A 16,069-nucleotide genomic window follows, 5' to 3' on the forward strand; every position below is an offset into this window, starting at 1 on the left:
ATCCCCTCCTTGCACAAGAACAGCTAAACCACCTACTACCTACAGTACCTACAGTAGCGAAAGACATCCTCTCGCACAAATACACACTTTTCACAGCCACCCAGGCTCTCGCTCACTCCCACAAGTGAGTAGACAGGCTCTGCAACCCCCCCACCCCCCACCCCCCGTACGCTACGCTTTCCCTTTTCTCAATTCTATGCTTCCTTTCCAATCACTCACCAGTGTATCTTCACTCTACTAGTCAGGGTCCCCACCTCCACAACTGTCTCACTGTAATATGCTGTCAAGTGACACATCCTTTGCAAATAGTGGTTGGTATAGTGTAGTGGGTAAGACCTCTGTCTTCTATGCTGTAGACTGGGGTTCGTTTCATGTCTGGGTAAGCCCCCTACACTATATCTATAAGAGTCATTGGGCAAGACTCCTAACACTACTTTCGCCTCCCTGTGTAAAATGATTAAAATTGTCACATTATTATGACCACTTCATGTCCACAAGCTGGTGGCGGCAGCGTTATGGTCTGGAGAATGTTTTCGTGGCATTCTCTGGGCCCACTCATCCATTTGGAGGGCAGTCTGAACTGATTTGGGTATGAATCCATCCTTGCAGATCACAAACACCCATACATGATGATTGTCTTCCCTGGGGTAGATGGGATCTTCCAGCAAGATATTACGAAATGTCACATGGCTAGAAATGTCCAACATTGGTTGAAAGAGATTAGCATGGCTCTAGATACCTGTGACAACCTACCAGGACCTTATTGAGTCCCTCCCAGCCTGTCTAGCTGCTGTCTGCGCTGCACACAGCGGTTACTCTGGATACTAACTGGTGGTCAAAATAATGTGACTCGACTGTGTAAATGAGGTGGAAAAAAATTTAGAGGGAGGTTTTTTATTGATGGGTAAAATTGTACAAGTGAAACTGTAAAAATTTTAGAAATTTCTGCTTCCAAAAAACCTGGGATGCTGTGCAAAATGTAAATATAAACAAAATGCAATGATGAGCAAATCATTAACCTTATATTTAATTGAAAAAAGTACTAAGACAGCATATCAAATGCTGAATCTGAGAGATTTTACTCTTTTTTTGAAAAATATATACACATTTTGAATTTGATGCCAGCAACACTTTCCAAAAGAGTTGGGACGGGGCATGTTTACCACTGTGGTGCATCACCTCTTCTTTTAACAACACTCTGTAAGTGTTTGGGAACTGAGGAGTCCAACTGCTGTAGTTTTGAAAGTGAAATGTTTTCCTGTTCTTGTTTGATATAGGATTCCAGCTGCTCAACAGTTTGGGGTCTCCTTTGTCATATTTTTGTTTCATAATGCGCCAAACGTTTTCAGTGGGTGACAGGTTCAGAGTGCAGGCCAGTTTAGCACCGGTTTTGGACTATTTTACTACAGAGCCATGCTGCTGTAATACAAGGAAAATGTGGTTTGGTATTATCATACTGAAACAAGTAAGAATTTCCCTGAAAAATATGTTGTCTGGATGCTGCTCCAAAACCTGTATTTATCATTCAGTATTAATGGTGCCTTCATAGATGTGCAAGTCACCCTGCTATGCGCACTAATGCGCCCCCATACCATCACAGATGCTGGCTATTGAACTGTGTGCTGATAACAAGGTGGGTGATTTTTAGCCTGGAGGACACATTTCCAAAAGAATTTCAAATTTTGATTCACTGGACCACAGGACACTTTTCCACTTCGCCTCAGGCCATCTTAAATTAGCTCAGGCCCAAAGAAGGCGGCGGCGTTTCTTAATCCTGTTTATATGTGGTTTCTTCTTTGCTTTAACTTGCATTTCTGGATGCAGCAATGAAGTGTGTTTACAGACAGTGGTTTTCGGAAGTGTTTGTGAGCCCATGCAGTGATTTCCACTGCAGAATCACCACCATGAGCAGTGAGCTTCTCCCCATCTTTACTTCTGAAAGACACATTTTACAGAAAATAGTAAATGGAATGCAGTCAAAGTTTTTTTTAGATATGATCCAGACACAAAACATGTAAATACAAGGTGTAAACAAGCTCTTATTTTACAATAAGTACCAATAATATTCATATGATAAGTAGAGATTCTACAAATGTCAGTGTGTTCATTTAACCAACACAGATTTTTTGACTTAATCAAGAAAGTCAAATATTATTTCCACCAATGATATATCATCCATTATGTTAAATCTAGTAATAAGGGAAATATGTAAATCCATGTAATCCTGAAGACAACCCGGAGAGAGCTGGAACCAAAGCTTGCTCTTTAAAGTAGTTCGTGAAAATTTAACATTTTCAAAATGTCTTCTTGTTAGAATCTTATTTCCTGTATTTGTATTTATTCCAGTAATGGCATTTGATGTGGCATTTACTGCTACATTACACAGGTGTTATGTAGCATCTGTGGCAGTTTCCACTCTTTGCTGTCTTTACTGTTCAGCCACTCAGCACTTACACATGCAGGCGGCATGTGAACATCAGCTGAGCAGAACATTAGTGACCCTGCTACGCTAAAAATATCTGCATTGTGTTAATGTTACCATTAGATTTGTCCTCATTATTTTCTCCAGAGAGAACAGGGGGGGAGGGGTGTCTTAACCTGGGCGGTGCTTCTTTCCTCAAGCTTCCCTGTGTGTTTTTCAGCTGTTTTGCAGATGCATGCATACGATTGGCTGAGATTACAGAAAACTACAACGTGAAGAGTGATGGAAAAGCTGCTAATAAACCAACAAAGGAGGTTAACAGTAGAGGGTGAAAGGGAAAACGTCCTTCCAGTCTGTGTTGGTGAGGGTCCATCGTCAACAGTGAGTAGTAAAACTATTAATTTGGTGATGTTTAGCATTGAAGGAGCAAAATCAAACTGATGGTAACTGACCAGATGTTTTAGATTAGTGTTGTGGATCATTCTCAGCACAGCACTGACACTGACGTGATAGTGACATGTTAGTGTTGCGCTGGTCTGATGTATCAGACACAACAGTGTTTCTGGGGTTTTTAGACACTGTACACTTAATGGCCACTTTAATACACACCTGCTCACCTGCCTCTGATCACAGGACCACTGTTGGCTGGATATTTTAGGGTAGTGCATAAGGCACCTCAGTAATGCCTGATACACTTGTACCAGTAAACGTTTTAGTTAGTTTTTAATTATTTAAATGTCTAAAACATTCACATTTGTTGTCATTATTGTTTATGAATACACTCAGCTTGTTTTGTTGCTTTAACGTTTTCTTTCATTTGCTAGGTGGCTTATTTTCATTCAGACAAAAAGAATAAAACATAGATAAAACAAATAATAGCAAGAAATAAAACAAGCGTAAATCATCTGGAGCAAAATTAATAACATTTGCATTTCAATTCTGAAACCGAAACAGTGGTTGGTTTTCGAAATAACTCAATGTCTCAACAATATTTCAGAACAACGGCACAAACATGCAAATGAAACGTCTTATGTTAATACTTCACTGTCTTTTATTTTCAGGACTCACCCTTTTTCAGGTTTCGAGTGCATGAAAGGCTCCAGGGAGCACAGCACACAGCGAGTGGATGCGTTGGGCAACAATAGGACTCAAATAGTCCCCCAAAAGCAGAAGTGAGAGGCCAGCTGTGTCCGTGAGACAGGGTGGAGAACACCTGCACAGAAAGGACCGCAATATTTGCATACATGTATGTAATCAGTTATGTAACAGTTGTTCTTTGTGGTCCGGCTTTGGTACAGTGACTTGTTTCTGACATGGTTGGATGACTTTCCCACATTCTACTAATAAAAGAAGACGTTTGAAACAGGCTTTGTTCTCAATGAAGGTTTTTATTACACTTTTTTTTTTTTTCGCTCAAATAATTGAACATTTTATTTGTATTTGAGTGTATTTACAGATGTAAAACGTATAGAAAGCAGAAAGTAAGTTTTAGAGGAGTATAATGATACTCATACTCAATACTCATTTCAGCTGGAATCACAATTGTACACTAGTTAGATCACAATACATATGTAACGTTTATAGCACAAAGCTCTCTGTTAATGTAATAAGTAAAATAAAGGAAGAAGCTCACAGTTCATTCACATTCTGTCCGTTTTTTTATGTAAATGTTCCCAGCGCATTTCATCACATGACATTTACCATAAAATCTGTCTTACCCAACAGATTTTATGGTGAATGTCATGTGATGAAACTTTTCTACATAATACTGACATCATAAGCATATCACGGGCAGATAACACATGCTGTCGTGAGTTGTCTTGTCCAGTAATATAACGGTGTCATGTGTTTTCACTGTCAATGTACTGTAAATTTAAACCATTTCTGTAAATTAACTGCAGTGTTAAAATACAGTGTATATATATATATATATATACTGTATTTTAACACTGCAGTTAATTTACAGAAACAGAACGTAAATTCACAGAATAATCATGATTTTACAGAGATTTATTTTATTTTATTTATTTATATTATTTTAAAATTACTGTAAAAAGTCAAATTTAATGGCCAACCTATTTTTTCTTTCTTTGTGTGTGTGAGCTGAACATCATGGCCTCCAAACAACAGTGAAGCAGATCATTGTTCGTGTTGGCAAGAATAACACGAGAAAGCAGAGTATGAAGTATTAAAACAGGACTTTAATGATCTTTAACACACTCAACGAGCTCAACCTGCAGCCATTTATCAGTGTTCCTCTGCCTGCATGGAGAACCAATATGTTCTCAAGGCTACTTGGATTAAACACTTGGCTACATAAAGTTGTCAGTGACTGAACTACTGACAACTTTAACTGGTTTTTTGGGAAGAGAGAATTTTTAGGATGGGATGGACTACAGACCACTAAGAGGGGAGTCAGATCTCTGACAGAGAACCTCGTTTTCTCCATGTGTGACTCATCCACTCCCATTGGTGGAGCCAGACAGTAGCACAAAGACTCTGTCATCACTCTAGAGCCACAACATCCTCCCCTCACTGAGAATACACTGACTGAGCTGCATGTATTGGATGAGAACCTCAACAATCACCAAATCCACACTATCCTCCATCTCCACCCCCTCTTCACCCCACCTGAACCTCCCGGCCAAAAATCAGCCTGGATTCTCCTCCACCTTCATCTACTGCCTCATCTCCACCTCCGTTCCCCAGACCTTCTCCTAAGAAGAGTCGAGCTCCCCCACCAGCTGTAGCACCTCAAAGAAAGAGAGAAGCCCCTCAACCACAGAAAGGCAGCTTTGCACTCTACCTCATCATCAGCAGGAGCTCCACCCACATTGCATTTTTTTATGTATTCACTTGACTCCGTCTTCTCTATTATTTTCTCACGTAAGGTCATTACGCTGATATGGCAGCTGCAGTTTTGATTTTGCTTTCTTTAATGGATTTTTATTTTTATACTTGGGGTAAGAACGGAAAGTGAACATTTATTTATTTATTTTTACCAAACTAATATATTAAAGCCAGAATGGCCTTCATAACATTTTGAGCTTCTGTCCAGGTGACCCTTCTGTGGAGTTCTTTGTGGTTCCCAGTGATGGGAAATCAGAACTTCAGAAGCTTTTGTGTACTGGAACTGGATTTGACCTGGAGATCAAATGGCTCCCCAACTCTGGGAATACAACTGGTGCCTCTAGTAAAGTCATGATGGAAGCAGGTGGACACGTGAAAGTGTCCAGTGAGATAGAAGTGGCGCTGGAAGAGTGGAACAAAGGGGAGGAATTTTTCTGCCAGGTCACTGATCTTCAGGAAACGGTGGAGAAGAGTGCCAGTATTTGTGCAGGTAAGATTTGAAAATGTCCAGGATTATTTCTGTAAACTGACATTTACAGTAAGTATTTAAAAAAGAATTCAGGGTTTTAGTGATTTATTCCTTTATTCAATCATTCATATATTTTTGAGTATACCTTAAGATGTGTACACGATCCATGAGTTTCTGTGAACATTTATCATAGTTTCTCTAAGCCTGTTGGGTTAAAGGAATACATGTAATGGCTTTACAATAATCAGGATGCAACAAAAGGTCACTGTAGTCTTTTACAGTTGCTGTAAAAAAGGCAGTAATCTCATTACAGATGCATTATGAGAATTAAAGTCTGGTGATTTTCAGCAGCATTACATTGAAAGTACATACAGGCAAAATTGGTGCCTTTCAATGAAATTTGCAATTTTTAATGATAAATTTGAAACATAAACTGTGTAGATTTGTGGAGTTTTTAATTTTGGGAAGAGGGCAGGCTATCGCCAGCAGAGGATTCTGAAAAAAGATTCCCCCTCACAATCAGCAGTCCACAGTCTTTTATTCAGCCAAACTATAGAAATTTCAGTATTTCGTTTTTTTTTGTTTGTGGCAGAGATCTGACTCAGTCATTTACCCTGTTTTTTACACATTGCCTGATTCTACAGCAGCAAACTGATCTGGAAGTAAAATCTTATATTCTCTTTTCTTCCTACATAAAATTCTACTGTTTGCATAGCTATAAACTGGCTACTACCTATCTTTTCCCAATGTGCTGAAGTGAGCTAATATTAACATTAATAAAGAAGAATAACATGGAACAACACAATAATGAAATGTGAAAAGTTGGTTCAATTTTTGCACATATGATTTCATTCTTCAATAGTTTTTTGAGCAATGAGGGCAAAAATGTTAGTATGTGTAAATCATCATTACAGGTTAAAAAACACAATCCATTCACACTTATATATTTTTACTTAGAAAATACAATCAAGTTGGTCAACCAGCCAGTAAAAGTCATTTCTTTGTACTTTTGTCAGTTAAATGAAGATTCAAGAGAATTAACAGATTCTTGTTTTATAGCATTTTACAAAATGTCCCAACCTTTTTGGTTTGGTATATTACTTTAACAAGACAAGTAATCTAAAAGTGATGGAAAGTGATCATATTATATTACTTTACACTGTTAGAAATAAAGGTTCTGTGCAGGTAAATTTTTCGTTCATCAAGGTACAAACAATGTAAATGTCCCCTCAAAGGTACAACAGTGGTTTTAAGGTCTGATTGTGAACCTTAAATAAGTTTTTCCAGGTGAAAAGTTCGTATTTGTTCCTTTTCATAACCGAATGTTTTAAAACAGAACAGTAAAATAAAAAGCCTGGAGACGAGACGGGGTGTGTGAAGTCAGTACAACTATACAAAATATAAACAAATATAATTTCAGTGGATTATGGTTCAGTTATGTTCCCTGACTAAAGGTACTGAGGTGAACCCTTGAGGGTCCCACCCCAGCGACAGTGTCGTACCTTTATTTAATCCTTTGGATTATGTTACAGATAAAATATTTTAATAAGTATTAAGTAATCTACACCCGAATACATTTTTAAAGTAACCCTCCCAAACCTGTCTGGGGCAAATAAAACCCCATAAAACTTCAATTACTGACTGGATATTATATTCTCTTGGATTTTCAGCTCATCCATCTGCACCCCTGATACATCTGGAGAAACCTCGCCTCTCTGATTCGTTCCTACAGCCACGTTCCGAATTAACAGCTTCTTGTGTTGTTGAAGCTGCGCCCAACTCCAGAGTTTCATGGGTTTTGAGTGGAAACATAGAGAAGAAAGCCAGTAAAGAGACGAAAGGGGAACAACTCAGCAGCAACACTCGGCTCATTGTTAGCAAACTGACTCTGCCGGCAAGAGAATGGGAAAAACATCAGAATGTAACATGCAGAGTTAAACAGCCATGTGATGATCTACCTGAGGAGAAAACTGTAAACATTCTAGGTAAGCATTTTAGAAAATCCACCCAATTACACCATTAAATGAACTATAGATGTAAAGATTTACAGTGCATAGTTAGAGGTCATCTGAAAGTTCAGCTGCATAGATTTTGAAACTTAAAATACAATATTATTGATAATAATAATATTGTGCCAATGGGGGTGAAGAAGACCAAGAGGATGCCATTATTTCTGCTCAAGGAAGTAAAAGCCCACTGAAAAATAGTCTGAATAGCAGGAAAGGTCACTTCTTGCCATACAACCTCTTTACGGTAGACACGCAAATCCACACTATCTAACCCTCACCTCACACAATAAAGCACAAACACATCGTAAACCAACAACCACAACTTAAACAACAGCAACAACGACTGTCCTCTTAAAGGAGGTGGGTGGCATTCCCCTAAAGTCCCTTCTGAAACATGGAGTGAGTGGACAGGGGCCGTCCCTGCGGGCGTGAGTCATATGCCTGTTTTGTTGAGAACTGGCCATGACCTGGTGGTTGCTAGTGAGCTGGTGCACTGCAAGGAGATGGTGGCTGAGCTTCTTGGAAAACTGTGTGACTTCCCAGGCACCGATTCCTGCCGCACTCGGTACAGCAGCTGGTTGTGCACCTGGAGGCTGTCCCTGCCACATCTGTCCAATATGGTTTCCACCCCTCCTAGAGCCAACTGCATGCCCAGGAGAGCTGTGCGTCCTCCTCTTCAGCACCGGTGCCAAAAGGAGTGATGGCAACAGCAGTGGCGCAGTAAAGGCACTTCTCAGCAGGCAGGACAGGGTATTGGTGTTACTCTTCAGGGGCTCAGCACAGTGTCAGATGGGGAAGAAGTACTCCTATGGGGACATGACCTTATTACTTGACCCTAGGGCTGTTTGAACTGCATGAGCAGGTCAACGAGGCGTGATCAGTGGGCAAAACGAAGGGGACTGTGTACAGGTAAGGATGGAAATGGTGCAGCCCCACCATGATGGCCAACAGCTCCCTTTGAGTCCCCCAGTAGTTGCCCTCTGGCTTACTCAAATGTTGGCTGTAGTATGCGATGAATCTCTCATTCCCGCCCTGTACTTGATATGACTGGGCCAATGCTCTTGTCTCTGGTGTGTGTCCACAACTAACTTGGCCCCACCCTGGGGAATGCCACTATCGGATCCTCATTTAGCTTGGCGTGGAAGGCAGCAAACCTATACTCAGCTTTCTAGTCTCATTGAATAGTCACATCCTTTTCCGTGAGCTGGTGTAACTGTGAGGCTATGCCGGCAAACCCACACGTGAAGCGCCGGTACAAGGCCAGACCAAGGATGCTTTGCAGCTCACCGACTGGGCCACTTCCGCATCGTGTCAACCTTTCCTGGGTCTGTTTCCAAACCACTGAAGGATTGCATTTTTCATGTGCAGCCAGAGGTTTACAGACTTGATATCCTGGATTACCTGCAACACCAAAATAGGTAAAATATGTAACAGGCATTGGAGATGCCGGAAAGCACTCACTCTATCAGCTGCTTGAAAGCCATTACCATAAACTGCCATATGGTGACGCCCATGGGCTACTCAATGGCTTAGTGATTCCCACTGTCACCATCTCCTTTATTTCTACTCCGTGGCCTCTTTCTTTGCTTGTGGAAGACTGTGAGGGCAGAGCCAAACTGGAGCAGTGCCACCGCTGCTGATGCTGAATGGCACTAAGTTGGTCTCTATACAGTCTTCCTCCGGGGATCCGTCCACTGGTGCTGCATGTCCAGGTCCACCCGCATAAGTGACTTCTCCCACGAAAAGTCATGGTGTCTGACAGCACACCCCACCCCCAGGGTTCTGCCCACCAAATCTAGTGCTGCCTCTTCCAGGGCTAGTGGTTTCCCCCACAGAAGATGAAGGCCTTGCTGCCAGGGAGCCTCGACTCTCTGCCTTGACTCCGCCACTCTTCTTGCCTCTTCTCCAAGCCCAGTGTTGGGTCAAGCATGGCCACAGTCACCACTAGATAATCCAAGCACGCATCTTGTATGGCCATACTTGACTCAGACCCCTCAGGAAGACTGAGAGACATTTTCTCTCCCTCTTGCTGACTCAGCTGTCTGGTGTGCCATGGTGTTCTCCATGTAAAAATACATGCAATATAGATAACATGGCAGTCAATATATCTGAAAGAATCTTCTGGAATACGTCATCTATGCAACCAAAGTTCATCTTTTGTGTTATTTATCCTTGGAGTTTTACTGCAGTTAAATTAAGCAACTATTTCTTTATTTTATAGCAATCTATTCACCAACTATCCATCTGGTGGAATTTGGCCAGTCCATAACATGTATCATTGAAGACTTCTACCCAAAAGACATCCGTATCAAATGGAAAAAGAATGACGTTGAAGCCAGAGGTCGAGACTGGATATCCACAGAAAACGACTTGGGTTATTACAGAGCGGTCAGTGTCCTTGAAGCAGATCTGACGTCTTCAAGCCTGGGAACCAAATACACCTGTGAAGTCACACACAGGGGCAGAACATACACAGAAAGTCTGTCATCTAAAGGTAATCTAGTGTCATCACGGTTATGTACGCATAATAACATTTAAACACGATGATATATTAATGTACAGTACTGTGGAAAAGTCAGACGCCACCCCATTAATTTAATTTGAAACAACAAATGAAAAATACATATATCCTAACATTTTTCTCAGGTTTCTTGACAGCTACACATCCTTTCAGACTCATAGCACTGAATTGTCTTCTCACAGTGGAAGGATGGCTGTGGATGTTTTCAGATCTGAAATAGCTTGATTTTCTCCTCTCTCTCAAAGATGAAAGCTTTAAGTTTTGGTGCTTTATTAGGTCTTGAAAAAATACATAAAAAAACAAAACTAATTTATGAAATTGTCTTTAGTCATGTATTGTTATTGCCTGTTACTGTAGGTAAAATTGCCAGGCCTACAGACAGTCTAGTCTCTGTAGAAGAGGTCAGGGTCACATGGTCATCCAAAACATCTCAGATGTGCTTTTATTTTTGGACTTTTCTCAAAAGGTCCTCTTATCTCCAAGCAGCTTACTTCCAGAGGCACATGCTGGAAGGCAAAAGCTGACAGAAATGCCAGTAGATTTTAAGCAAGAATGGATGAATAAAGGATGGTCTCAGGTTTTTGCACAGTACTGTACATCAGTGTATAGATATTAATGTCAATAAACTTATAATTCTATAGATTTTTGCTTTCTTTATTAACTTTAGTAATATGTGTTTTTTTCTTTTTTATGTAGCTTATTTCTCTCTGAAAAGTCAATCCACCACAAGCAAAGGACCTTTTTATAAACCAAAAAGCAGTAATCGACTGTGTCATAAATGGTGATAATCAGGAGGAGGTGGAAGGAGCAACGGTGTCATGGACAGTTGGAGGCCGGAGCCCAGCAACTCGTGATATTCATAATGGCCATGTTAAACAGACAGAATCATCATTTACCAAAACTAGCACACTGACCCTTGAAGAGTCCGTCTGGTTTTCAGGTAGTGAAGTGATTTGCTCCACCGCAAGAGACCAAAGAACAATCTCTGACAAAATTCGTGTTGAAAAAGGAGGTGAGTCTTTTATTTCTGGAGTCAAATCTTCTTAGACCATATTAAAACACTTCTTCTGAATTGTGTGTATCTCTATCTTGTATCGTCTAATTTAAATATGATCTTTTCCTATTTAGGCGAAACCCCCTCTGTTATCATTTACAAGCCTCATAAGTCTGTCCTTGTCACTGATATGGTGTCCCTGATATGTGAGGTCAGCAGCTCTGATCTCACAAATGTGTATGTCATGTGGCAAGTAAATGGTGGACAGTACATAGAAGGCAACAGCATGACCAGCATCAAAAAGGACAACACACTGACCATCCTCAGCTACTTAACCATGTCTGGACTGCAGTACAACCGTGCAGAATTTGCATGTGCAGTCAAACATGCCAACATGGAGAACAGCTACACACTGACAACAAGGTCAACATCCATGCGTAAAGCAAACTGCCAGGCACCTGCAATAATGAGTATTAGAGTTAGATTGTAAAATCTGTCCTAACACTTTACACACTGGCCTCTGCATGTTTCAGTGTGTTCTGTGTCCTGGATGGACGTTGCTCTGCTCTGTCTTTTGCTTCCTCTGTTTTGCTCATGAACTGCTTGTATTCATTGCTATGTGCTGCCATTTGGGTAAAGCATTTCAGGTTAAAATTTGATTTAATGTTCCCAAGCATTTATTGGGACTTGGTAGGTGATCACGACTGACCCTCAGTAACATGAGCTTATTTTCACATATGCATATTATTATTATCATTATTATTATCATTATTACTATTATTATTATTCTTGCAATGCTTGAAACAATAAATACGCATAATTGCATTTGACACTATGTAGTCCATCTTTCATTTGGAAGACTTCTATGAATCTTAATTTTCCTCTCTTTAATTCTTTTGTGACCAAAATCTTTAATCAAAGCACTTAGAATATCCTGTAATTCGTATAAGAGTCTGTGTTTGAATATGTACATCAGCAGTATTCGAGTAATGAGAGAGGAGACCCAGCAACCAGAAGGCTGTGGGCTCAAATCCCACTACTATGCACTCCTGGCTGTGCAAATGGGCAAAACACCCAACCCCCAGAGCCTTAAGCAGTGCAGCTCTGCTGACTGAACTGGGTTAGGCAGCAAAATAACCATATTTTTCAATATATTTCAAGAACAAAACACTAAAATTTAACAAATACAAGCTTGGTTTAGGTTACCAAAAAAATAAAATAAAAACATTAAAGAAGTTCCATGTGACCACACTTACATTCCTACGTCTCAGACACTTAGAAACTAAAAAATAAGCCAGTTTTTGTTTTGTAGTGTAACACAATACTTGTTATGTTTATACTATACCTGTTAGTTTATACTGTAGTACAGCTGGAGTTTAACTAGGTAGCGTAACACAGTCGCCACCTTTGTTAACCCGATAAGGTCCAGATCAGAGGCTTCAGCAACCACCACACATAAACACAGGAGAAGTTATTCAGGTCATCTTTATTTAGCTTTTCACATCTGAAAAGAGCTTTGAGCGAATACAGAGAGCGTTCCCCAAGAGATAACTAAGAGAACCCATCCGTACGGATCATTACACACCAAAACACCCACTACAATCAGCTACCTAATAATTACTCACTCTCACTCTCACCACTACAAACCACCTACACTACAAAATTCTCTTACACTGAAACCAAACACTGAAAGTGTCCCTTAATCCGCCCACAGGCCGACTCACTCTTAGCCTACTTCCCTAGATCATCTACAATATTTACAATAACACATATATAAACAAGTAAAAACAAGACAAAATTAAAACATCCACTTTACCCACCTGCTGGCGAGACATGTGGCGTCCTTTCTGGATGAAGAGCCAGTTGAAGCAATGGTCCCTGTTAGCGCATGAACACCTAAACCACCTACTATTTGTCTTCATCATTGGCCACTCTGACAACAACAAATAAGCACCATATACACACTCTTCACAGCCACCCAGGGTCTCTCTCACTCCCACTCTCAGACAGGCTCTACCCGCCCCCCCACTGCACTTTATCAATTCTACACTTCCCTTTTAATCACTCACCAGGGAGGTCTCACTCTACTAATCAGAGGCCCCACCTCTACAACTGTCTCACTGCCTTATGTTGTTGTGTGACACACCCTTAATGAAAAAAAAATTTTTTTTTGGTTTTGATGGCTGAAAATCTATCTATTTATCTATCTATCTATCTATCTATCTATCTATGTATGATTTAAATATTTTTATTAGGGAGCATCTTATTGAATTCACATTGTGAAGAGTTTAAATACTTCCATTTTCGATACTTCCACTTTAAACTTTTTTTAAACATAAAAAAAAAAATCAACATTATACTTAAACACTTAAGACAATAATAGAATGTGAAACACAGGAAACGCAGACCTACCAAAATGGAAAGAACACACCTTCCAAACCAGATCCAGGTCTTGGAGCATCGAGATCCTGCCGGATAGAGATGGCACTGGCGGAGCCTACACCTCAAACAACCAGACAGGGACCCTACTGGTGGTGGTAGGGAGGAAGGAGGGGAATTTCAAGACATAGGCACCTGAAAGCAGCAGAATAGGTACGTAAGTGGAGTCATTTTAAAGACAGGCGCAGGCCCATGACTGGTCAGGACCAATGAATGAATGACGAAGCGTTAGAGTCTTCCTGGCAGAACTTTCGCTAAAGCTTCCATATACGTTGCTTCTGATCGGAGCTAAACCTTGACAGCGTTCCTGATACTCCAAATATAATAAGGATTGGATCTGGCTCCAGCTGCTCCCCAAGCATGTCTGAAAAAGCTCTGAAAATTCCTACCCGAAACTTGTGAAGCTTGGGACAGAGTGCATAGTAAGGTGAAAGAGTGGCCTCCTTTGGTGAAACATCATGAGCAAATTTGTGTAGTTTTACTTTAGAATAGTGCAACCTATGTAGGACTGTACACTGAATTAAACAGCGTCCAGTATTAGCAGAGCGATATGAATGTATGAATGTATTCAAGACAGTCATCCCAAAGATCATTAGATATTTTCACACCCAGTTCTTCTTCCCATGCAAATGTAATTGTCTCCATAGGGGGTGATTTAAAACTCTGAAAGACACTGTACAGAAAAGAAATCACACCACTTATTCCTAAAAACCCGTTTCACACGACTATTTGGTTTTACTGTGACAAAATCACATAGGTGTGTTAGTTTCTAACATGAAGACATCTAAAAAAGACTTAAAGGTAACTTATATTTCTCCTGCAGCTGCTGGAAGGAGGCAAAGGATCCCTCCAAACACAAATCACCAACAGTATGTATCCCTAGGTTTTTCCACATGACAAATGCATCATCCAGATTTGAAGAAGAAAATGAAGGGTTTGATGCAATGGGAAGTAAAAACGACATTCTCTTTAAAGTGTGTCTTTGTTTCCAAATTTGTTCTGTGTCATGATTGATGATTTGGGGAGAAATAAAGGGATGTTCTGTACATGAGGTAAAACAGCTGTGGCAGAAATATCATCTTGACAGCATTAAACCTACCCAGCAAGGAGATAGGCAGTGTTTTCCAAAACTGACCTTACGTTTGGCCATCAGGGGAGATCTTAAAAGAAATGTTATTAACTGTGTCTTTACTGTTATATCCAAAAATGCCCGGATGGGCTCAGACAGATTAGGCAAGAGGATCAATCACTAATGCGAACGATAGTGGAGAGAAAGAGCAGCCTTGCCTTGAGCTTCTGTACAACTTAAATTGTGTAAATAGTGTTCTATTAGTGAATTTCTATCTATCTATGATGCAGTTTCTCTGTGCTGGTTATGGTGTTCAGGAACACGCTAACATTGCTCATGTTCACATTGACTTAGTGGGCATTATTAAACCTGGTGGACTTTTTCTAACCCAAAATGAAGCGCAATAAATGCTACTTTCTTTAGTCTATCTAGTTTGAGAGGAGTAATGTGGTCTTGAACATGCAGATCCGCTCAGCTTCATCTCTGCTTTGCCATAGTTGTCAGAGTGAGACAAGTTCCGATGCAGTTTTCTTGCTGAATACTCTCCGCTGTCTGAGCACCAAAGTCAAAACAGAGCGCGCTGAGGCCAAAACACAGGATCACACACAGTTCAGATGTGTTCATCGTTTGCCTGACACACTTCAGTTAAAGCAAACTAGTCTTTTGTCAATGATGGAGAAAACTGCCACACGTCAGCTGCCCTCCCTTTGGCCAAAATAAGGCCAAAGGAAGATACTATTTACAGCTGGATGTGATGATGCAGTGACTGTGAGAAAGGCCAACTGACCACTGATGATTACATACCTTGAACCGCTGCACTAAAGTTCCAGCAATATCCATGTCTGCGACATCACAGTCGGTCACCACTCCCACTACTGTTGTCTGATCTGAAAATCACTGTCACTGTTATACAGACAGTGGGGACAAAACAGAGCTGGTGGGGTTATTTTTCATACTATCTTCATTAAATGTCCACTAATAAACAGAGACTTTGAATGGAGCCACTTGGTATTTACTCTCATTACTGTACTTGAGTACATTTTTCCCTGTAATGCTACTTTTTATAGTAGAATTAAATCATAGTAATTATAGTATAGCATAATATAGTCATTTTTTCTAATGCTTTGTTGTGTTTTTAATGTTAATGTTTAATGTTTTATACAGACTCTGCTGAATATTATCTTTACACTCTGATAAGGTGATTTACCTTGATACCTATAGTTTTCTATAGGAAATACCTTTAAATATAAGGAACTTTAGCTGTTTAACTGGCAAAGAAAGTGAAAATAGTTCTCT

At 40.2% G+C, this 16,069-nt stretch overlaps 1 long non-coding RNA gene and 1 gene segment (V, D, J or C); both read left to right on the forward strand.

The window, feature by feature from the left end:
* Positions 1-2,360: 2,360 nt before the first annotated feature.
* Positions 2,361-3,785, forward strand: LOC118801724. The gene is made up of 2 exons (XR_005006568.1): positions 2,361-2,803; positions 3,484-3,785. It is a non-coding gene; the product is annotated as an uncharacterized LOC118801724 (long non-coding RNA).
* A 1,347-nt stretch (positions 3,786-5,132) lies between these two features.
* On the forward strand, positions 5,133-12,090 carry LOC118801717. The segment is given in 6 exon segments: positions 5,133-5,385; positions 5,481-5,762; positions 7,412-7,726; positions 9,972-10,244; positions 10,987-11,283; positions 11,400-12,090. Coding segments are annotated over 6 exon segments (1,581 nt in total).
* Positions 12,091-16,069: the final 3,979 nt, after the last annotated feature.

Source organism: Colossoma macropomum, unplaced genomic scaffold (genome assembly GCF_904425465.1).
Source record: "Colossoma macropomum unplaced genomic scaffold, Colossoma_macropomum, whole genome shotgun sequence".
Lineage (NCBI taxonomy): Eukaryota > Metazoa > Chordata > Actinopteri > Characiformes > Serrasalmidae > Colossoma > Colossoma macropomum.